The sequence below is a fragment of the Anser cygnoides genome, chromosome 2, assembly GCF_040182565.1.
Source record: "Anser cygnoides isolate HZ-2024a breed goose chromosome 2, Taihu_goose_T2T_genome, whole genome shotgun sequence".
Lineage (NCBI taxonomy): Eukaryota > Metazoa > Chordata > Aves > Anseriformes > Anatidae > Anser > Anser cygnoides.
Genome location: NC_089874.1, coordinates 87,790,729 through 87,814,166, shown reverse-complemented (window position 1 = coordinate 87,814,166; position 23,438 = coordinate 87,790,729). Strand labels below are relative to the sequence as shown.

Sequence of the window (23,438 nt, the reverse complement as noted above, 5' to 3'; positions counted from 1 at the left end):
CACGCTACAGGAATTTAGTTTCAATCTTCAAACACAACACTTTTGAAATGTATCTATCACAGAAAATCACGACAACTGACATCTCAATCCTTTCTTTACTGTTTTCCAGAGAAAGGTTTCTAAACATAATGCATTCTTTAGAATGCTTCTATCCCCTGTAGACTTAATTTCCATGTATTATCAAAACCAACAAGAACACATTCAATTTGCAGTTGAATCAGCAAAAGCTTCCAGTAATCAACATGCAAAGTGTTAAGTACCCGCTTTAATAAACACAACATCTTCTGCTCCTCAAAGTACAATAGATTCTAAGTTGGTACTATTAAGTTTCCATTAGCAGTGTTGCCTGTGAATCAAAAAGGTATTACATTTTAGAACATAGCGTAATTTGTGTACCATCCCTCAGTGGCCATTTCATGTCTCATGTTGAATTGGAATTTAAATCCAGCTGATGGATTTAAATACAACTCATTAAAAATTTTCAAATAAATAGACAATTCAATTTCTAAGAGAAATTCAGATTTATCTGAGATGAAAATGCAAAGCAACTAGCAGCTAAAGCAGAGCAACGTGCCTTTTTGGAAAGACTATGTCTATGAGCTTCAAGCTGGTAATCCCTAAAATTTAAATTTATTTTTACAGCTTCCCCTTGGTCTTTTCTAGAAGCTTAAGCAAGAACCCATGCTAAGCAACAAAATACATTCTGGATTACCATTTCAGACTCCACATCAGTTAGGTCTGTTTCCTTCACAAAGAAAGACTTTCAAATCAAATCACCCCCTTCCTCAGCTTGCCAGATTGAAGCTCGTATACACTAGCAGCAATTTTTTACTCTCCGTAAACCTAAAACAGATGTTTCATGTTGTCTGACAAAATAAACAAAGTACTTTTAACAATCTCAAAATGTATGTATTTTGCAAAAATCATGCTCATTGTCACACCTTTATTTACTACTTCTCTTCATTTTCAATCTGATAAGAGATTTTCAGCTCATCAAAGATGTGAGTGAGAGAGATAAGATGCATGTTCATAAAATTTTGTCAGATTTGGAGGTGCTGAAACCATCTATAACACAACACTTAACTTACTCAGAAATAAAACGTAACTGTAGAATACCTATAAGCAGCTACGTACCTAATACCTATACAGCAGCTACAGATCTTTTACAGTCTACAGTTAATGCAAAACTATTTAATAACTAAAATTTCAATCTGTGCTGCATTACTTTTATTTATAAGACATAAAGCAGTACCTATTTTAAGACTATACGAAGCAGTATCTTTTCATAATCTTTTACTTGCAAGATCATTTTATTATTTTTCAATTATAAAAGTTTTAATAAAGAAAATGCTGTTAGGGATCAATTTGAAGACTTGTGAGTTCTGTATCCAATTGCAATCTTTCTCTCTCTTGAGGTTTCATGTGTGAAACTGGTATTCAGAGTAGTAATACCATCTAAAGGAAAAAAAAACAACAACAACAAAGAAAAACACCTTGATTCTAAGACTGTTTTATGTAACTATAAGAACAGCTTACTACCTTTTCTCACTGGAGATTTCAAACCTCTTTTGTTATGCTGTTTTCTGGCACACTGGCTTGATTTACTGAAAAATCAAAACCAGTGACACACATTTACCTAATTCTTCCTTGATGTACAGGAGATAGCTGAACGAAAGTCAAGCCAAGAAAAATCATGGTCTCTGAGAGTTGCATTACCATGCACCACTGAGGAAGAGTATCGAACTGCTGGGAACAGGGAGGGAGAGAGATAAGCAATATATACTAAGTCTGTGAAAAGCACCTCTTCCTTGCTTTCAGCAGGTTCTGATGTGATTTTATGCTCTGCAAGTAAAAGGTGCCTTTCGTATCCTTGGGGAATTTCAGGGAGCACTTTCTGCTTATTTAAAAAGGCGTTGGAAAAATATTTTAATAGTCCTTGCAGCATGGTCTGGAAGCAATAAAACCTCTCTAGCTGAATTCTCTGCCTATTTGGCTTGTGAGCTGCTGTGCTTCTTCTCTCAGGCCAGATGAACCATGCATTCTGTCTGCAGAATAATATACCACCAATAAGTGGATTTAGGAGGCTTCCTCCCCCATCCACAGCCACCCCTTCTCTTCTGAATTAAGCATTCAGCAAGGAGGTGGAACAGATGGCTTTGAACTTTGAACTCCAAGAGCAATTAAATCACAGCTCTTCATACCCCATATGGGTGCTGCTACCATTAGGATCACTGAATCAATGGAATGGCCTTTCTCTGTCACGTTGCTGTGTTCATAAAGGAAGATAATCCTATGGATGTGTATCAGATTAGCTCAAGGCACAGCTACTCAATCGTGTTCCCATACCAAGCATCATTATTTATATCCCCTTGAGAAAGTTATATTAAAATGTGAGCATTCAAACACATTGCAATACTTTAGATACTAACATTGCTTTAAGAAATGATGCTTTTGCAGAGAGTATGTGGTTAAAACTACAGCATAACATGAAGCTTTAATGAGTTGAGAAGCAGAAAGTTGTTTCTCAGGACTTGGCAAACAGGTGACTCACACAATTTCAAATTTAGCTTTAGCCTGCACTCTCTCTTTTTCTTCGCTGTGAAGGTATCAGCAAATCTCATGTACACAATATGGAGCAAAAGCACAATTCATGACAACATCAAGCACAAAGTCCTTGATCTTACCAAGTGATCACCTAGTGCTGCATTTATGTTTAATTTACCCAAGTTCTGGCCATAAAAATAACTCAGTAAAAGAAAATTTACAAGGAGCATGATAAATGTAGTCACCATTTTATTTTATTTTTTTTAAAGCAGGCTGGCGTGCAAAAAGACACATTTTTCCAGCTTAGAAAAAGAATGCATTTTAATGTCAGGTTCAAAATGAAATAGAACAAATGTCAAGACTATGTTGGTGCATCAAACCTACAACCAAAAGGAGACGTACATATTTATTGCCTTTTATCATAATTACTATATTTGAAGCAAACAAATTCCACCCATATGCACATTAACCTGCATGTGCTATCAGACTTTTACTTTTTAGAAGTCTCAAATATTTCTGTTTGTTGGATATGAATTCTTCTTATCAACATATTATAACAAGAAACAGTTATTATAACAAGAAACAGTATATAAGGATTCCTTAGGGATGTACCTAAGGTTTTACTTCAAGTGAGCTATCTAGTTTGTACCTCCAAACAAAAGCAAATTAGTACAAATTAGGCTACAGTTCAGATACAGCATTTCTCTTTGGTGGTTGAAAGCAGTGTGACTGACAACACTCTTTTACTCCCAGACATGAAAACATTTTACTCCCTAAGACCAGTTAGATGATCTCATAGAATATAGACTCATAGAATCATTCAGGTTGGAAAAGACCTCTAAGATCATCTAGTCTGACCCTTAACATAGTACTAAATTCCACCACTACACCATGCTACTAAGTTCTAAATCTACACATTTCTTGAAAACCTCCAGGGATGGTGGTTCAACCACTTCCCAGATCCAATATCAAGAGCTACATGTGAAAGCATATATTCTAGAGAACACCCATTTCAAAATATATTGTATTTATAGACATTCTTGTTGGTGACATCCAACTTTTATTTTACTAAAAATCACACATGCACACACAAAACCTGAAGCTCTAAGGCAAAGATGACACAAGTCATATGTAGTCTATTAGTTCTGAACAAGAAACATTACACCTGTCAAGAGACACCTAATTTTTGTATGATGGATTCAGAAAGGAAACAGAAATATAATTATAAGGCTGCTGCTAAATAAAACAATTCAAAATGTATCTAATAATAATAAGTCTATATTAAATTCCCAGAAGCTTCTTCTCAGGAAGAGAAAACATTCCAACTTAAGATAGACCTGCTAACATGTTTAATCAGTAGCTAGGACTGAACTGTTCAGATAGTGGAGATAAGCACCTCCAAAAAAATGTGTAACCTCTTAATAAAACAGTCGAAAAAAAAAAAGACAAAACAAACAAAATAAAACAAACAAACAAAAAAAACCCAACAGATATTAATTGCAAGATGAAATGGTTGTTATGATTTAAAGCTTACTATCTGACAGAGCAGCAGTGAAAAATGACATGCTGTACACAAAGGATAAAATCAGTATGGAATACAGACCCTGGACCACTGCCAGTCTTCTAAAGTTGAGGTGTATTAACTCTGATTGGATCTGACCAGACAGGGAGCGCTTACTGCTCCTATTACTTTTTTATTGTCTTCTCTTTGTGCCACCACAATAAGTAAGTACCTTGTACTACCCAAAGCATGCTATGAATATGGTAGTTTTCCCACTGAATAAATTTTCCAGGGCCCAGATCAAAGAAGCACTTACATGCACAAGTGGAGAAAACTACTTCTCAGATAATAACCCACAATAAACCTTGCCTGATTTCTTAACTGAGTCATATCCGGCTATTTTGATTGGAAGTGTCAGAAAGACAACTGACTGCTGTAGCAATCCAGTAGCATTATAAATTTGGCTGACTAGAATGAGTCAAGGGCTATCTTCTACTCAAACTCATTTGCAGCTTGCACAGTACGTGTCTGTATGTCTCTGTCTCCAGATGAGCCAAATCCAGTATATATAACCAGTACAAATCCAGTATGATTTGCACGGAATGTCAGCAGCAGTTTCAGCCTAAAGCACAACTTTTGTCCAAAAATAGAGAAGGAAAGAAAGATGCTGTCACTCATTTTCTTTCCAACAGAATGTCAATTAGGAAGTAAATGGACAATGAGGCAGCAGCAAAATTGCCATTAGAGACATGAACCTAGAACTCCTCCCTAGCAGATTTTCATCTCATTAACCTAGAACATTAAAGTGGTAATAGCTATATTATGTAATGTATATTATCATATTACATTATATTCTTTGTATAAGAGTCTAGAAGTTGGGACATCTGGCAATAGGGCAATAGTTAAAAATCAGCTCTTATCTCCTAGACAAGTGATCTAGCCACTATGTTGGTTGTGGTTATTCCCATTCCTTCTGAACATGTGCAGTTATAGAAACAAATTTCCAAGATTTGTGAGATAAGAAAAATAAAAAATAAATTAAAGGAATAACTGTATACAAGTGAGTCTTCGCTGCAAATGCTTTTTATGACTCTTACTCAGTGTCTTGATATAGTAAAATGCAGATGAAGCCTAATCTACATTTTTGTGAATCTACCTGCAGGTTACATGATGCTTCATAGAAAGGCCACAATACTGTCAATAACATAATATTTCCTTTACAATTACTCTGTCAGGAAAAATAAATAAATAAATAAGAAACAAAAAACACGCTGATTACTAGTGTCACTGCTTGTATTTGCTTAGTCATAAACATTTGGATTTATTGAGGCTTACTGTGAAAAACGCTGCAAAATGAAGAAGCTTATAAATGTGAACAAAAAGAATTCAGTAGAATATCCTATATAAAAATAACTTTACTCACACAGCTCACACTGACTACCATATATATGATGTCATCATACTTGTGATCCTCCATTTCCTTCTCTTCAAGGTCGAGTTTCATGTAGGGTTTGAAATATTTTGATTTCATAAGTATTCAGCTTTCTTCTTTGTTTGGCAATGGGTTCATTAAGTCACTCTTCACCTTAAATGAAAGGCTTTTCAAAAGTAAAAGGCCTTGCAGAATATTCTACAGATGTTACAATGCTCAGTAATGTACCAAGATGCCCAATGCTTTCTGAAAAGCTCTTGTATAGCCAAGTCCCTTGAAAGGGAACACTTCCACCTCACATCTCTCAAGAAGGGTCCTGAACACTGACTGAGTACTCCCACAACTACATTGTTCTGGAGAGGAAAAAAAAAAAAAAAAAAAGGCAGACATCTGAATATAGGTTCAGGTGCTAATAGAGACCTCAACCTTAAAGACAGCAGGAACACCTCTTTCACCCTCAGGTTCACATTCTGTGCTTTAGACTCACCTACTAACACATGAATGTAGGGGTTTTCCAGTCTGGTTTCCCTGCCAAGAAGATGAGGTGATAGTCTCTAAAAAACTTGGAAGGAAGAAGGGAAGGTTATTTGGTCATCCTAACTTTGTAAAGTAGTAAAACAAGTGTTGAGAGCTCAGCAACACTTTGACAGAAAGGAGCTTTCCTTGGAGTGGAATGGAAGGTGGAGACAAAGTCTCAACCAGCTCTTCACAGTTTCCCCCCTTCTTAGCCTGTGTATTAGTCTTGCTTGCATGCAAACAGAGCAGGCTGTTCTTTGGGCAGTAGCTGCTTTTGGCACGAATTCTGACTTCCAATGATGGCACAGAAGAGCCCACACCGTATGTTCTTTGGACATTTATTTACAGTCTTTATCCGATAGAGTTGGGCAATTATAAAGACATAAGCATAACTTGTGAACAGACAAAAAGGCTTCTCCTGCTTAAATTTATCCCATGAGAACAGAATACAAATGCCACCTATTTGCAGCAAGCAATTCATGAACAGGCTATCTAAAATATGAACAAACTATCTGGGCAAATACCAGCAACAAACTAATCAAAATCATGACCTATTTCTGAGTTGACAATAACAATAAAAAATGACTACAAATAAATAGTGGGTAATTTGTGAACCAAATAAAGGGCTATGGTTCTCACATATAAATTGCTGTCAATGAATAATTTAACCAGCTCTACTTAGAGTCATCAATTTATTAAGAAACCTCTTTAGCGCTATCTGACTGGAGCTGGCAGAAAGAAAGATCTCCACACAGAGTGAAAAAGCCAAGGGAAATCAGTAGTAAACATCTACGATTCAGGGTTTGATTCTCTAGAGCTTGACAGTATCATTTGTAGCCTGGACTTCAAACATGGCCATTCCAATCTGGTAACATTTTAAAGCCATTTTGCCCAGTAGAGGTGACACAATACATAAGGCAGTGGCAAATCAACATTTCTGTGTTTAAATTACTTAGTAAAATGGCTAACGTTTACACTATCCTTTCTTTTGATTCTGTATGGAAAATATTATAAATATTCTTATTCTGGCAAGAGCATATAAGAAGCATTCTCAGTAATAACATTAGCATGAATCCCAGAGTGAACATTAGACTCTCAAAGCCAAAACAATGCAATCTTTTTTCAGGCTTTGCAGCAAAATGTTTCATGGAAAGATTAATAATATAAACAATGTGTTCACTCAAGTAGATTTTCCTTTATCAGTGGTAATGGTCACTGTAAAAAGAGCAGAAGATAAGGTTATTCCTTTGATGATTTACTGCATAATTTTTTAAACAATGTTCATGATCATCACGTTGCTGGTCTTGGAAGACTGGTGTCTTCCAAGGTGCACTACTTCTAGACAGAAAAGTAATTGGAAACTGTCCATTCTTCAAACCTCTTAAAATGATACTGCAAAAGGCCAGGAGGACAAGAAGTTACAGGGAAGTAGTTTTAAAAACATTGTAGTGGAGCTTTAGGACTGTGTATAAACACACTATGCCTTTATCAAGGAAAGACAGAGAAACAAAGCAACCATTTTCTTTTAATTTTGGTAATATCTTAACAGATGTGAAAGAGTTTTAAAACTCTCTGACTATTGCCTGCTACAGTGCGTATGCCCCATTATCTACCTGCACTCTGATTTTTCCTGCTGCTCTGTTTTTGAACTAGAAAGCATTAATACATACAAATAGTCTACCTACCACTTTCACACTTGAGTTGTGACTCAAATTATAACTATTTTGATCATTGTTATTATTGCATTTATATGGCAGTTTCTAGACTAAACAGGTGTTCTTAAGCTTACAGGAAATATCTAGAGCTTCTTTCTACAAAAACTATCTGCAGATTACTTTCAATAATCCCAACACACCTGACACAATACAGTCAGAAATAGTGCCAAATTGGAAAGAAAAAAAAAATGCAGTCAATTTAAGCTTTGCTGCTCTCTTCACCATGTATGAAATGTATATAAGCATATATTTTTGCTTATAATGTTAAGGTTCATAATGTCAAGGTCCATAGCTTCACACTTACTGCTTATATTATGACACTACACTCATTAAGTATGAAAGCTGCACACTTTGATCAGAACCTGTAGTCTGCCAGGAAAATGACGACATTTCCTCCAAAATTTTGAAGCAAAACCACATATTCATTGCTTTTTTTTCCTTTTCCTTTTCCTTTTCCTTTTCCTTTTCCTTTTCCCTTTCCTTTTCCCTTTCCCTCTTTCTTCTTTTTAAGATCTTGGGTTGTTCCTTAGCAAAATGTGTCCTGTATGGCTAACAAAAACAAAAGTAAAAAGATAGTATTGTAACAAAAAGTGGAAGAATCAAATCTTGCACTACTTTGCATCAATTTACTCTCATCTAGTAAGACAAATGGGAGAAATACAAAATGTTTTGATAGCATTTCCACAATGAATGTCATGCATACTCCAAATCACTTCATGAGGTAAGGACTAATCTCTGGAAAATCTGCAACATCAGGGAGGGCTTCAACAGAAAAAATGTTACATTTGTGTAGATTTAATACCTGTTATTCTCCTGCTGTAGGCAAATGTATGAAAAATCCATCTGCATTTTCCGTTTGAAATTTCTTTGTGAAACCTCCACGTGCCTTCATAATCATTATTTCATGTGTATCATCGTTTATTTTTTAATCATTATTCTTTCCATTGCTATGCATATTTTTGAGGTCTTAAGAGGGAAAAAAAATGCTACCTTCCTGAACTTCTTGGTACAGCTTCCATAACTTACTCTGGTCATCTTTAAGTCTCAAATAAAACCTGTCTTTATGGTACAAAAATTCAGGCTCAGTTCAGTGAAAAGCCCGCTCTTAGCATAGAGATAAGCTATGCAACCAACAGTAAATATTTCTTCACGTTTCACTAGATCTTTGTAAGTTAGCTATACCCCAATTTCATCAGTGCTAAAGCATAAATTACCGTAATCAAGATCCACCACCAAGCATATATAATTTCTGCTCAGGATACAGAGGGTATATATTTTGCCCACTGAGAAAAGTACTAAGAAAACATGGGATTTTTTTCCACCATTTTTAAAATATGACCTTGAAATTCATTTTCAGACAATGTCAATATTATTTTTTCTGAATTCTCAAAAGCCAGCAACCAGAAACTGGTTTCAGAATACCCTCAAACTAATCTAAGACAACAAATCTAAGAATTTTCTTATTTGTTCCAATAAATCAATACATTTTGTAACAACCTTCTAAATAAAGGCTACTTGGAGTATATTTTCTCAAGCTTTTGCTCTTGTTGCAGTATCCTGAAAAATGCTTTGGAGACCTTTTTTACATTAGCAAAGTTTTTAATCGCAGGACACCTAGGCATGTAAACTGAAAAGGAAAAAAAGTTAAATGGAGAAAGAAAAAGGAGAGGAGAAAAGGACAAAAAGACAGACGAGAAGAAGGGGAAAGTACACAAAACTATGAAATGTGTAACACCATTTTGTTTTTACTTTTTTGAAATTTAAAAAGTAGTCAGAACTAGTCAGATCATTCACTAACCTGCTCCACCTTTAACCTATTATTAGAGATAATTTGTAGTTCAGAACTTCTGTGAATTCTTTCCTTGACTTTCATTTCTGAACCACTGAAAAATGTTTCAGAGATTTCTGCCTGCCTAAAGACAGCATCACTGTGCTAGTTCTAAGCAACAGAAAATGTGCAGGAATTGATATATCCCTTCTTTCTCTGTTAGAAGTCAGGGCAGCAGAAGATTAAGATGTGTTTCCAAAGTAGTAGAATATATTTTTGATACCAGCAGTAGCTGTTAAATCCCAGCACATCAGAATCTCCAGAAGAATGATGACTTGGCAGAGGTTTAAGAAATGAAGACTGTTTACACAGCAGATTAATGCATTTGTTTGCTTATTCCCAGTCTCTCCTTAAGTAACATTATCTCTACGTAAGACTTAATGAAATTAGAATACACTTTTAATACTGTCAGGGTTATTCTCCTCTGTCATACCTGTAATTCTGATAACAGGTTGGAGAAGTAGGTGAATGTGAGATGAGGGAAGAAGGAATTTTCTCTTAACTACTGCCTATCTGCTTCAAATAATAGGATTTTTGCTTTGATTAACAAAGACAGAGCATTCATTTGTATTCAATCTAATCTATATGTTTACCTTTCCACTGAATCAGCTTCATGAATGTTAAGAGGCAATTTTGTAAGAATGTTGCAATGAATTAAAACTACAAAAGTTAGGCAGAATACATCCCCCACAGCATGGGTTGGATCCATCCTGCTTTATGGCAGTAGGTATAAATTCCTTACCACCAGTTATCAGGAGTTGAACGTATTTCCCTTTTGGCACCAAGTAGTACAGTGACATCTATTCTCACAGGATTGTTTAAAAATGCAGTTTAGCCCAACCAATTTGCATACTGTACTGGAATGTGACAGACAGGATAATTCAGGTTGGAACGGATTTCAGGTGGTCTCAAATCCAATCTCCTGCTCAAAGGAGAACTAGTTGTAACATAGACTGGGTAGCAGTCTAGTCTTGAAAACCTTCGAGGGTGGAGACTGCACAACCTCTCTGGGAAATCTGACCCATCACTTGACTTGCCCAGAGAAGCTGTGGATGCCCTGTTCCTGGAATTGTTCAAGGTCAGCTTGGATGGGGTTTTGAGCAACCTGGTCTGGTGGGAGGTGTCCCTGCCCATGGCAGGAGGGTTGGAATTAGATGATCTTTAGTTCCCTTCCAACTCAAACCATTCTACGATTCTGTGGTTTTAAAGTCAGTGCTGGTTTCCACAGTTAACACCATTGCCTTCTAGTTTCTGTTGTTTATAGAAGCAGTGTTGTCTTGGTAATCTTTTACCACATGCAGTTTAGGATGCAAACTCTGCACTAACTGTCACAGACCTTCTACACAAGATAATCTAACTCTATGGAGAACTAAGGTCCTGCATCATTACCACTATAATGAAATTAAAGTGACTTGCACACCAAAAAGGTAGAAATACTGTCATTTCCCCCAGTTCATAAGATTTTAAGAAAACTACACTGTGTATTTTGGTATACTTGAGTATTTTTACACTACCCTCACGTATTGTAGGTATGGTACTTATATAAAAATATGAGGCTCATTTTCACTTCTACCAATCAGCTAATGTTTCTGAAAAGTAAGTATTAATGTTGGTTTGTTTTTTTTTAAATAAAGCTTAGTACTTATGCTCAATTGGGAGTGCACACAGAAGGAACGTTAACAACAAAAAAAAAAACAACAAAAAACTGCAGTTGGGTGAAATCAAAGTGAAATAGAATTTGCTCTATCAGAAAAAAAACTTCCATAACACTATTTTGTTACTTATGTTTCTTTATCGTACAGTTTCTCACATTCATGCACCACACACTTTCTGATTACATAAAAGCATGTACTGGTGTCAGACTAAAGATTCAGCTACCATAGAATCCTACTTCCATAAATGACTGAAAACAGAAGTACAGAGAAGAATAAATGTAAAGGGCAAGTATATATCATAAGGAATATACAAGCAACATATTTTCAGCAGCAAGAAGGATGCATAAAAAGAACTTGGAACTGTTATTGAATACACATTATTAATGAACCATGAAACTTGAAATTTTATATCCTCACTTTTTGAATCAGACATAAAAGGAAAAACAGTAAGAAAAACTGAAAACAACCAGAATTGTGACAAATTACATCATTCTCAATGCTGTCATTATAATGTAAATATCCTACAACACAGTGACAGTGTCTTCATATAAAACCGAGTACATGTTTCTGTAATTCAGTTTCTGTCAGATCGCTACAGTACAAACTGCACTTAGAATAGGCATGATTTCGCTTAAAAGGCTATGACTTACCAATCAGCAGGTTGTTTCAACGACAACTGGCCAAATCCAAGTACAGTTTTAACTTATTAAAGACTTTCAGGTTACTGCCTGTCTTTCCAGGAGCACAATTAGAAAGATTTATCTACCAGGATAATATGACAAGAAATACTGTCCCACCCAAATGCGCCAAATTACTCAAAAATCTCTTCAGACTCAAAAAGAAATAATCTTCACTGAAAAGAAAAAAAAAAAAAGAAAAAAAAAAGATATAATGTTTGCAGGGGAAAAATAAATCACGTATTGAACCACAATGCACATTTTTCCGTACTGTTTAATATCTTCATCGATGACATAGACAGTGGGATCGAGTGTACCCTCTGCAAGTTTGCAGATGACTCCAAGCTGAGTGGTGTGGTTGATATGATAGAAGGAAGGGATGCCATCCAAAGGGACCTCGACAGGCTTGAGAAGTGGGCCCACATGAACCTAATGAGGTTCAACAAGTCTCAATGCAGGGTGCTGCACCTGGGCTGGGGCAATCCCGGACATGAGCACAGACTGGGAGAAGAACTCATTGAGAGCAGCCCTGCAGAGAAGGACTTGGGGGCTCTGTTAGAGCGGGTCCAGAGAAGGGCCACAAAAATAATCAGAGGGCTGGAGCACTTCTCCTGCGAAGAAAGGCTCAGAGAGCTGGGGCTGTTCGACCTACAGAAGAGAAGGCTCCGGGGTGACCTCATCGCAGCCTTTCAATACTTAAAAAAATACTTATAAAAAGGATGGAGAAGGACTTTACTCAGGTAGATGATGATACGACAAGGGGGGATGGTTTTAAACTAAAAGAGGGAGATTTAGTTTAGAGGTTAGAAGGAAATTTTTCACTCAGAGGATGGTAAGGAACTGGAACAGGTTGTCCAGAGAGGTTGTGGATGCCCCATTCCTGAAGGTGTTCAAGACCAGGTTAGATGAGGCCCTGAGCAACCTGATCTAGTGGGTGACATCCCTGCCCTAAGGCAGGGGCGTTGGAACTAGATGATCCTTGAGGTCCCTTCCAACCCAGGCCATTCTATGATCCTGAGGTTCCTGATAAGTGATAAGCCACAGAATATACAATTTTCAATAATAAATCATATTTAAGAGTGATCAAAATGATTCAGTTTCTCTATAATTGATGTGATGATTATGATGAAATTCTATAGAAATTGACCTCATTGATTGCAAGAACAAATAACTAGTTGTATAAGATTTTTCTTCCACATGTTGATCGACAGATTATTTCTTTAATTTTTTTTTTATTTGGTGCTTACTCACTATGAGACTAAAAAGGCACACTAGTAAACCACTGTTTAGATGAGATATCCCCTGCTAATGTGCTTAGAACTAACTATGTGAGAATTGCCCTAAGTTTTCTGCCACAAAGCTCTAAACATGTTACTCCAACCTAATATTTCAGTATCAGTTAGGGACACCATTCTTCTGCAAGATCAATTCTCTGACACCTTCAGTGGTTTTAAGAAGCTTGAATGAAATTTTAAACCTAGAAAGCAATACTTCTAATCAAGACAATTTTAGTCAGAGAACTGAAGCAATGTATGAACCTTGAGTGTGATGGTACCCTTAACTACATAGAAAAGAATAGAAGAGAGAAACTTGTCAATTCGTGTTTACAGAATTTCCGGCCATTCACTCCCTTAGTGGCATATAGACTTCATGCTTTCAAAGAACTGTAAAGACATCAACATCTAAGTTCACAATATTATATAAACCAAGACACTGCAAACTACTGAACTCATTTACTCAGAAAATGTAAAGGCAGAGATAATGCTTCCATAAATGAAACAACAACAAACTGTTGTTCAAGGTGTTACACACGCTGCCAAACTGATTTACAGACCATTAAAATTCACAGACCTCACACTTTTGCAGTTATCACAACAACACAGAGTTCATACCTGTGGCAAGATAGATGATATGGAAGAGCATGTCCTTGCCCTGCACAACATCCACAACCACATGAGAAAATCGGCTATTGTCTTCCATGAAGTAAGGAATTGGAATAACTGGTTGAACGACTTCATGCATTAAGAAGAATTTTTGAGCATCCTGAAGATTCCTCTCAGTCAGATTCACATACAAACCCTGGTCCATGGTGCCGCACTGCAAACACAGAAAAGTAACGTTACCATATGCCTCAACGATAACAACAGATTTACTCTCTGAATTAGAACATAAGAACATGAATACCAAGACTGTGTATTATAGCGACACTTTGGAATTCCACATTCATGGCACATTTCGGTGCTGATCAGACTGTTCACACAGTGACTGAGGAAGCTCCACTTTCCTGAGGCAGTACTAAGTGGACTCCCTAACTCCAAGCAATATGAAAGGGCACCAGACTGACTACAGATGGGTTATAGTAATATTTGGCTATAACTTATGCACACAGGGCAGCAAGAAGAAAAGCTACTATCGGAAATTTCTGACTAGTTTTCTTCACAATCTAGACAGACACAGTGCTAAAGGCATTACAAATTTTCAAAGGAAACCTCTTTCACAGCCAGGGTCTGACAGGAATCCCAGGTCACAGCACAGTTCTCCAAAGTTCTATAAGCTTCTTCAGACTTTGTGTTCGTTAGCCAAGAATGGACAGAATAGAGTTCTAACTATAAATCTTACTAAAAATGTTATCCATAGCAAAGATATGTTTGCTTTGGAACTGACCATATTGTATATATAAAATTTGTACTAATTTCTGTGTATTTATTCATCACATGCACAAATTCCAAACACAACTAAACAAAGCAAGATAAGCAGCAATTAATTTTAAAATCTTTGTGTTTAGGTCTTCAACTAACTGAGGACACTAGATATATGCTTAACATGTGTGAGTATGTAAACATCTTCATGTTTACTCATACACAGATGCATTAGAGAAGTAAAACAGTACTTCACAACATTTATCAAACATTAGTGATGTGAAAGGATACTCAAGTCATATTTTTTCACTCTATTCCACTTTTAGGACCAGCTTAACAGCTTTGTCAGTGACATGGACAGTGGGATTGAGTGCAAGTTCAGTAATTTGAATGATGACACCAAGCTGTGTGGTGTGGTCAACACACTGGAGGGAAGGGATGCCATCCAGAGGGACCTGGACAGGCTTGAGAGGTGGGCCTGTGTGAACCTTATGACGTTCAAAAATGCCAAGTGTAATAAGGTCCTATACATGGGTCAGGGCAATTAGGAAGGGAAGTTATGGATCCCCCTTCCCTGGAAGTGTTCAAGGCCAGGTTGGATGGGGCTTTGGGCAACCTCGTCTAGTGGAAAGTGTCTCTGCCAATTGCAGGGGGGTTGGAACTAAATGATCTTTGAGGTCCCTTCCAACCCAAACCATTTTATGATTCTAGGATACTATGTCATAAATTGCACTATAAATCACTATATGAACTAAATCATACAGTCTGCAAAACCCTAGAAGTTATTTTTTCATCATTGCTGTGTTAGCAATCTGGAATTAAGTGATCACTCCAAATATAGATTTTATTTTTTTAATTCAATCAGTAATTCCATAACAAGAGAACCTATGAGGACGAAAGACAACTGACAGGAAACAGCTATTTTTCTTGCTCTATGAGCACCCTGCATGCCACACCACTGAAAAAAATAAATAAAATAAAATAAAATAAAATAAAATAAAATAAAATAAAATAAAATAAAATAAAATAAAATAAGCATGACAAAGAAGCATTCTTCTGATTATATCAAGCTAGAAAGATTCCAGCTAGAATGCTCATAGTACACTGAAATACATATTGTCCTTGGTCTTACAATGGAAGATGTCCTGCATAAGGAGAAAAGTAACAAGCTCTGGAAAGAAACAGTGTTGTTCAGGACTGGGACTCCAGTACTATTCTAATCTGGAAAATATTTCAATTAATACATCATTACATCCAGCCTTGGAAATAAAATGCTGAATGTAATTATCACCACCCAGCAGTAGAGTTCCTTCATAATCATGTGCTTCTGTCTGTTACTGCTGAGTAGCTGAATACTCTGAGGATAAATCTAATTCTCCAACTACATAAACAGAACTTCTTATATTTTACCATACCCATGCTTCCTCCTTTTGGGGAAGGAAATCACAAGTTCAGCCAGAGTACGTATCCTCTCTACATGCAGTATGTACTTTAAAGCACTGTGAAATCTTAAAAAGGTTACACCTAGCTCTAAGCATTAGACTAGCTTCTGGTATATGTCGGCACTGCACTTATGGAGCCAAAAATCTAACTGAAAGTTCAAATGAATAAAAGATAGCACCTGTGAAAAACAGAAGTTCAACATCACTAATGATACCTAGAGATCAGTTAACATGAATTGGCATCAATACTGTGTTGTAAAAGGCCACGTTACAGCTCTTTAAACTAGTGCTAGCCTACGAAGCTGTTGCTCTGTGAGATACGATAGAAATGTTGCTGCTCTTGTAAATTTGATGGAGAAAGTACCAGTCATATTAAAACCAGCCAGATTCTCCAAACAAGAAATTTCAACATTTCACTGCCTGGACTGGGAGTTAGAGACGAGTACTAACAGTACAATATAGATTCCAACTGTTTTTACATAGCCATTGGACTGTTAGCTTCATTTGTATGCACCATTCTGTATGGGGTGCTTTTGCAATAATTAGACTCATTAATAAAGGTTTCGCAGGGAGACATTAATAACTTGCATTTGACTTTCATTTAGTCAGAAAGAAGATTTTTACATACAAGCCTTTCTTCAGGTTTCTTTTTTCAAAAGTATAGCCTCACTTAGATCTTCTTAAAATCATTATTCTGACAACGTAACTATTTCTACAAAATGTAAAAAGTTATATACCAATAATAGCCTGCTTCGGCAATATGGCTCACTTAAATGGTATTTTGTCACTTGGGGATAATGCCAAACACACTACTCAGAAAAGGTAACAGGGCTCTGGCCTGTATTCAGAGCATATTCAGTGCTTTATTTTCCTTTGCTTGCATAAATCAGGGCGTAATTAAAACTACCTACAGTCCCTGGTGGATGGTTCTGTTTCATGCTTGCAGAGAGCTCATGACCTTAACAAGACAGGGAAGGCTGTTATAGAAGCAGCACTAAACCCCTGAGATTGTATCGAGATTAAAGGAAGGGTGAAAGGCAGATCCACATTTAAATATTGTAGTGAAAAGTTATTGGTTTTAATCACTATATTAAAGTAGTTTTCCTTCTATTTCCCTTGCCAGCATGGCTCTCACTATAATTCTCCTTGTGGGAGTAGTGACCGTGCAGAAGAATAAAAATGCTGTATTGGGTGGCAAGGGCTTGGTAGCAGGAGAGCTGGAGTGGCCTCTGTGAGCAGAGCCCAGCAGCTGCACCAAGTCAGGATCAGAGCCAGCTCCAGCAAGCTCCAAAAGGGACCCAGGCAGGCAGCAGCAGTTCCCCTGCGGGCTGTGCAGAGGCCCCTGGTGGAGCAGGCTGTCCCCCTGCAGCCCATGGGTCCCACACGGAGCAGATCTCCACGCTGCAGCCCGTGGAGGAGCCCCCGGTGGAGCAGGTGGAGGTGGCCTGGAGGAGGCTGCGGCCCATGGAGAGCCCCCGCAGGAGCAGGCCCCGGGCCGGAGCTGCAGCCCGTGGAGAGGAGCCCACGCAGGAGCAGGGGGGCTGGGGGGAGCTGCCGCCCACCCGTGGGGGACCCGTGCTGGAGCAGTTTGCTCCTGGGGGATGGATGGACCCCGTGGTACAGAGCCATGTGGGAGCAGTTCTTGAAGAGCTGCTGCCTGTGGGCAGCCCCCGCAGGCTCAGTTTGGGAAGGACGGCATCCCGTGGGAGGGACCCCACGTGGAGCAGGGGCACAGAGTGACCCTGAAGGAGCAGTGGAGAAAAAGCATCAGGGACTGACCGCAGCCCCCATTCCCCTTTCTCCTGCACTACTCAGGGGGAGGAGGTGGAAGAGGGTGGATGTTTTCTCTTTTTTTTTTTTTTTTAAGTTCTCACTCTTCAAGTCTGTTATTAATTGGCCATAAATTATATTAATTTCCCTTATGCTGAGCCTGTTTAGCTCATGACAGTAATTGAGCAATCCCCCTTGTCCTTACCTCAACCCAATGAGCTTTTTATCATCGTATGTTCTCACCCTGTCCCATTGAGGAGGGGGAGTGACAGAGTGGCTCTGGTGTTTGGCTCCCAGGGTTAAACCACAACAAATGTGTGCATATGTGCTTACCTGAAATATCCTTTTATTTTTGTTTAAGAGTACCAGTGACTGACCCACCTTGAAGTAATTAGTTTTATGCTGTCAGCCAGCTACAGATCATTACATGCTCTGAGGCTGACAAGTTCAAATAAGGAGCACAACACTTCACAAATTATTTTAATCAGACTCTTCACAAGCATGGACCACCTTGCACAGAGAAATATACACAATGGTAACCACTCCTTTTTTCCCCCCTATCTTCTCCCCCTATCATTTTTTTCTGTGAAACAGTGTTTCCTTTCCAGATTCTAATAGCACAAATGCAGTGTAAAGGAGAATAACAAGTTGATTATATTTGAACCAGGAATTAATATTATCTTGACAGATAACTACAATGCTTCATTTTGACAGATTAAAGTTAAGCTTTTTTTTCTCCTAACCTTCAAAGCACATCCTCTTTCCAACTCAAATTATTTTGTGAAAAGATAAAATTAAGGATGTTGAAATAGGGGGGAGTTCTTAAGCTTTTTTTCCATTTATTTATTTATTTTTAAATTTTAAGGTCTTAGGCTACAATATACTGGGAAACTCTGGAGTTACTTAAGTACGAGACACACAACATTCGGAAACAAACCACCACTTGTAAACTATTGTCCTTCTCCCACATATCTGTACCTGAAAATTAGGGTTAGGATTGGGATATGGAAGCCAAGCAGAGCGAGAGTTTTCCTGGTATTTGAAGGGTCCATTAAAAGCCTGAGTTATGGCACTCAGGTTGAAAACGCAAACTGCCGAGGCTGCTATGCTGTTCCTGCAAGAGAAATATAAACATTAACTTAAATAACAACATTATGAACTTAATTTGCTGAAAAATAGATTAAAAAATATATATATTCTCCTTTACTAATTCTCCAATCCTTCAAGTAATTAACAAAACTATTATGATCACCCAGGAGACAGTATCTCAAGATAAAGATACATGATGTGCTGACATTGGACTTAATTTTTTGTCACCCTTGCCAAGTAGCTCATATGGGAGAAACTTCATACTTTGTGCTGCTACTCTAGTACAAGAAGGCCATACTTTATTCCCACATATAATCACATGCATCAAGGACATCTTTCTTCTAGTTTCAAAGCTCAGGATAACATTCTTCTTGGGGCTCATTAATGGTTCTTCTATGTAACCAAATGACAATACAAAGAGGTAAGGATTTTCATCTTATGGCATATTTCTGAACCCTACAGAATCCCTGGGTAAGAAACCTGAAAAAAAATCCCATCTTCCAAATGATGATGTACAGCAACAAAAATGCAAATTCCAGAAACCCATCAAGGGAAAACAACTTGGATTGCATACTTTACGAGATCTCCTGTTACAGGAATAAACAGCAGCCAGGCAAAACATACAATTTCCTGTTCTTGTCTCGAAAATGTGACAGATTTCACGATAAAGCAATTCTGCGTGGTGTAAACAATATAACTCAGTGACTCCAAGATCTCTTAATGTGGAAAATTGCATTGTTCTTTTCCACAATATGAGATAAAGATATAGATAATTAAGGTGGCAGTTGCACAAATTTGCACCGCAGGTAAAACAGCTGACAATTGATCAACAAAGCTTTCTTCTTTTTATTTTTTTTAAGCTACCGTGCATTTTACACAAGCCTTTAGAAAACCTACTATAGAAACTCCGAAATGATGGAGAGAAAAAATAACAAATTTAACAAAACTTTTCAAAACTGAAAAAAATAGTTAGGATATATGGATTTAACAGCAGGACAAGAGAGAAATTTCCTTGTTTATGTTTGTCACCCTTATTTCAAAGAATCCCCAAAACCTGAAGTTTTGTGCTAGTACTTTCTGCAGAATCAATTATTGATAGAGTTGATAATTCCAGGCCTATATAAACTATCATTAAAGACAGCTTACAAATACTATTAACAAATATCAAATTCTTCTTGAATTTCCTCAAGTCCTTAAAGGACATCAGACTGATGCTTGTAAATATTCAGATGGTCTGAAAGAAATAAAATCAGCTTCATTAAGAAGCAGGAGGTACAATGTACTTAAAAGTCAAACACACATAACTGGTGCATGTTTTGCTAGGACTCACAATATTTATAGACAGAAATGCTTCAGTTTTTCCCTCACAAAATATTTCACAGTATATTTAAAAAAGAATTAGGGTACAACAAAATCGTTGCAATTCTAAAGATACTGAGATTGAAGAATGCTGAATGTGGTTCAATAATATCTGATGCTGCTACACCAATGGAAAGGAGTATGTGGGTTCCCCTCATGGGAAACCCTGGTGGCTCTCCATCACCAGGTTTCAAGACTGAAATCATACAGGTTGTGCAGATATCTGTGAACGATATGCAACATGGGGAAGCAATCTGAACTCTGAATTTCCACAATGTTCAAAATTTTATTTACAACATTTGATGTCAGAAACAAGAGTCTAAATGGAGCTATCACTAAATCAATCAATCAATCAATTAGTTGTAATTAATTCCTCTTTGAATAGTATGTCTCTGTTGGACAAGGCAGAATGCTAAGCTACTAGGAAAGAAGGAAGTAGCATCAAGGTTTCAAGTACTGCCTCCTTTCATGTGTCAAGGTCTTACATTCCAGGTTCCTTTTCAGAAGGATCAGGGTGAATGATGACAGCACTGAAACAACCTCAGAAATGGTGTAATTTGTAGCACAGGAAACCCCACCATTCCACAGATTGCCAGGACAGTCCTTCAGAGGGACTGCCATGACCAAAGCCTTGCAGATTTGCTGGAGCAGAATTCCGCCAGGCAGGCTTTCCATGGCAGGAGAGTGTCAAGGCTATTTTGACTTCTCATGATAGATCATGTTGAACAGTGCTTCAGCACGCCACCTGAGAAATGCCTGTCCTCTAGGACTCATACTAGGTAGTAAAACAGACTAATGATATTAAAATAACTGTTGAAAATATCACCAAATTTTCTTATCTCCAGTAGTCTCAAAGACTGCTCTTCTCTTTCAAAAAGCAGCATTTATCTTCAACACATTGCTTCAGTACAAGAACAGTGTTAAGCTTATCACCCAATGTCCCAAAGTCAGGAACTGTCACAGCCTGGTGCAAGGTGCCCCTCAAAAGCCACGCTCACTGCCTGAGCTGCCAGCTAAGGGGGATATCCCAGTCTGAAAGATGTGTTAATACCAGACTGTACCAAAAGCAGGAGAAATGAGCTGAGGCCCAAATTCATGATCACTGTCAAATCATCTAAGGGTTCATTATTTGCTAGCATTAATTTGTGACTGTTTCCACCTGGCTAATGTGTGTATATATACACCTCTCAATATACATATGTATATAAATAGGATGTAGGTATTCAGCTGTTTAGAAAGGGGCACTGAGCAGTGTTTTAGGTGCTCAAGTACCTTTTAAAATTCTAGGCAAACCTGATTTATGCAGCAAGAAACTGCAAGTGGATAAAAGAATCAGAAACCAAAATCTGAAACCTTGTTCCAGAAGTGTAAAAATTTGGCTGCACAGCCATAACTCATGGGCTGTTCTTGCTGAGCAACATATGAGCTCCATTTATCATATTTTATGTAAGAGTGCACATTTCTGAGATAAAATCTCTTTTTTTTTCTGAAAGTTAAGCTATTCTTGATATCAAGTTCAGAGTCCAGAAAGCTTTTAGGTCCATTCACAATGTTTTAATATTTAACAATTTTTAATTTTTAAGACTAAATGCTACAATTTCAGATTTTACCTTGTTGATATATAAGGTTCAGACAAAACAGATTAAATTTTGATTTGATTCTCAAGCTTACAGTAGGATATGTTAGGACTGATTTATAATATTTAAGAGCACATCTTGTGCGCTTTTGGGTAAAGTGAGCACTTCCTGACTCAAATTACATTGAGTCAAATTCATGATCACATGAAATTATAATTGGAAAATATTTATTTCATAAGCTCATCATATATTTATGCATATGAAATAATGTGTAAAACAAACAAAAAAAAAGTCTTTATAAGAGTGTATGAAGTACATGACAGAATAGCCTTAAAATTTATGAAAAAGATGACAGAATAAAACATAACTGCTTCTATGCTGTAAAGAAATATTAAGAATTCTGCCTTCTTTCATACACCTTCAGCAATTCATATTGGACACATATGAAACTGACTCTTTTTCACAAGACTGGGCAAACAGTAGTTTGAAATTATTATGTTTACTTCACAAATACAGAACAGAGAACAGCCCAGAAGCTTTAGCTTTTATTGTTATAAATAGCAAACAAAACAAACAAACAAAAAAAAAAGTATCATGGAATTTACTTACACATTAGTGGTAAAAATCCCATAGATCAAGTCCAATTCTGGCAGGAAGAAAGTGCTCTGTAGTTCATTATAGTAAAATGGAATTTCTCCAGGACGAGAGCAGTTTAGTCGAGCTTTCATGAAGGTAGTCCAGGTATCCTCCAGCACAAACTTGCCACCAATGTCATTTTTGCACACCCTAGCTGCCCGAGAGAAAACTGTTTTCCCACAGTCATGTTCCACTGCATTCTCTCGGAAGAAGAAGTAGGTGAAGTTCCCAATGTCATAAGATGACACAAAATTTGGTTCTGAAAATAACAGAATAAAAGATTATTTATTGTATCCCAGTAATATATGCAGTCATATGGACATGAAAGTTGGCTTCCATGTCAAGCTGAAGATAACTTCAGGCACTACGTTTAGAAAAAACACACCTTATATTATCCTTATACCTTATATTGTGGTGTATTCTTACTACGTAACTGGTTTAATATTCCATGTTAAGCCTATTTGTGCTTTGCCACCATGCCACTCCAGATTACTGGAATAATGGATGGTTACTGAGTGTGTCTAAGAATGCACTCAGTCACTTTAATGAAAAGAAAATGAATTCTAAATTAGAGCATCTGATGGTAATGTAACCACATATCAGCCTTATCTCGTTTAAAATTTTTCTAAGTATTATGGTATTTTTTTCTTTTAAGAAAAAGGATTAAAATGATTTAAAAAAATAATAGTCATACAGGAAAAAATCAGAGAACAAAAAAAAAGTCTAGGAAACAACAGATGATAATATTTCTTGAAATAAAAGAAGGGAAACTGTACATACCGAAGACAATAAACACATGGCCCTTTTCCAATAAGGATTACTAAAACTGAGAAAAGTCCATGAGTTTAAGAGAGATTGACAACTTGATGAGTTGAATTCTTACAAGACAAGTTTGATACATGGGTTTGTGGAGAAGAACCCCCCTTGTGTAAGGAATCATTATAGAACATTGGTACCTCTTAAGAAACAAGTAAAATATGTTTTCATTCCCAAATTTTGAAGTGGAAGAACAAACCAAAACAAACCTGCTTGAATTACATCCATTGTTATGCAACAAT

The 23,438-nt window shown here is 37.1% G+C and overlaps 1 protein-coding gene across 6 annotated transcripts in view; it reads right to left on the bottom strand.

Moving 5' to 3' along the window:
- SEMA5A (semaphorin 5A) overlaps positions 1 to 23,438 on the bottom strand; it is a 336,661-nt gene that overhangs the window by 107,664 nt on the left and 205,559 nt on the right. For all 6 annotated transcript variants that reach the window (XM_048076435.2, XM_013182023.3, XM_013182027.3 and 3 more), the window contains exons 9-11: positions 22,354 to 22,639; positions 18,698 to 18,833; positions 13,761 to 13,965 (exon numbers count right to left, since the gene is read on the bottom strand). In XM_048076435.2, coding sequence (XP_047932392.1) covers positions 13,761 to 13,965; positions 18,698 to 18,833; positions 22,354 to 22,639 — 627 coding nt within the window. The remainder of the gene's footprint in view (positions 1 to 13,760; positions 13,966 to 18,697; positions 18,834 to 22,353; positions 22,640 to 23,438) is intronic.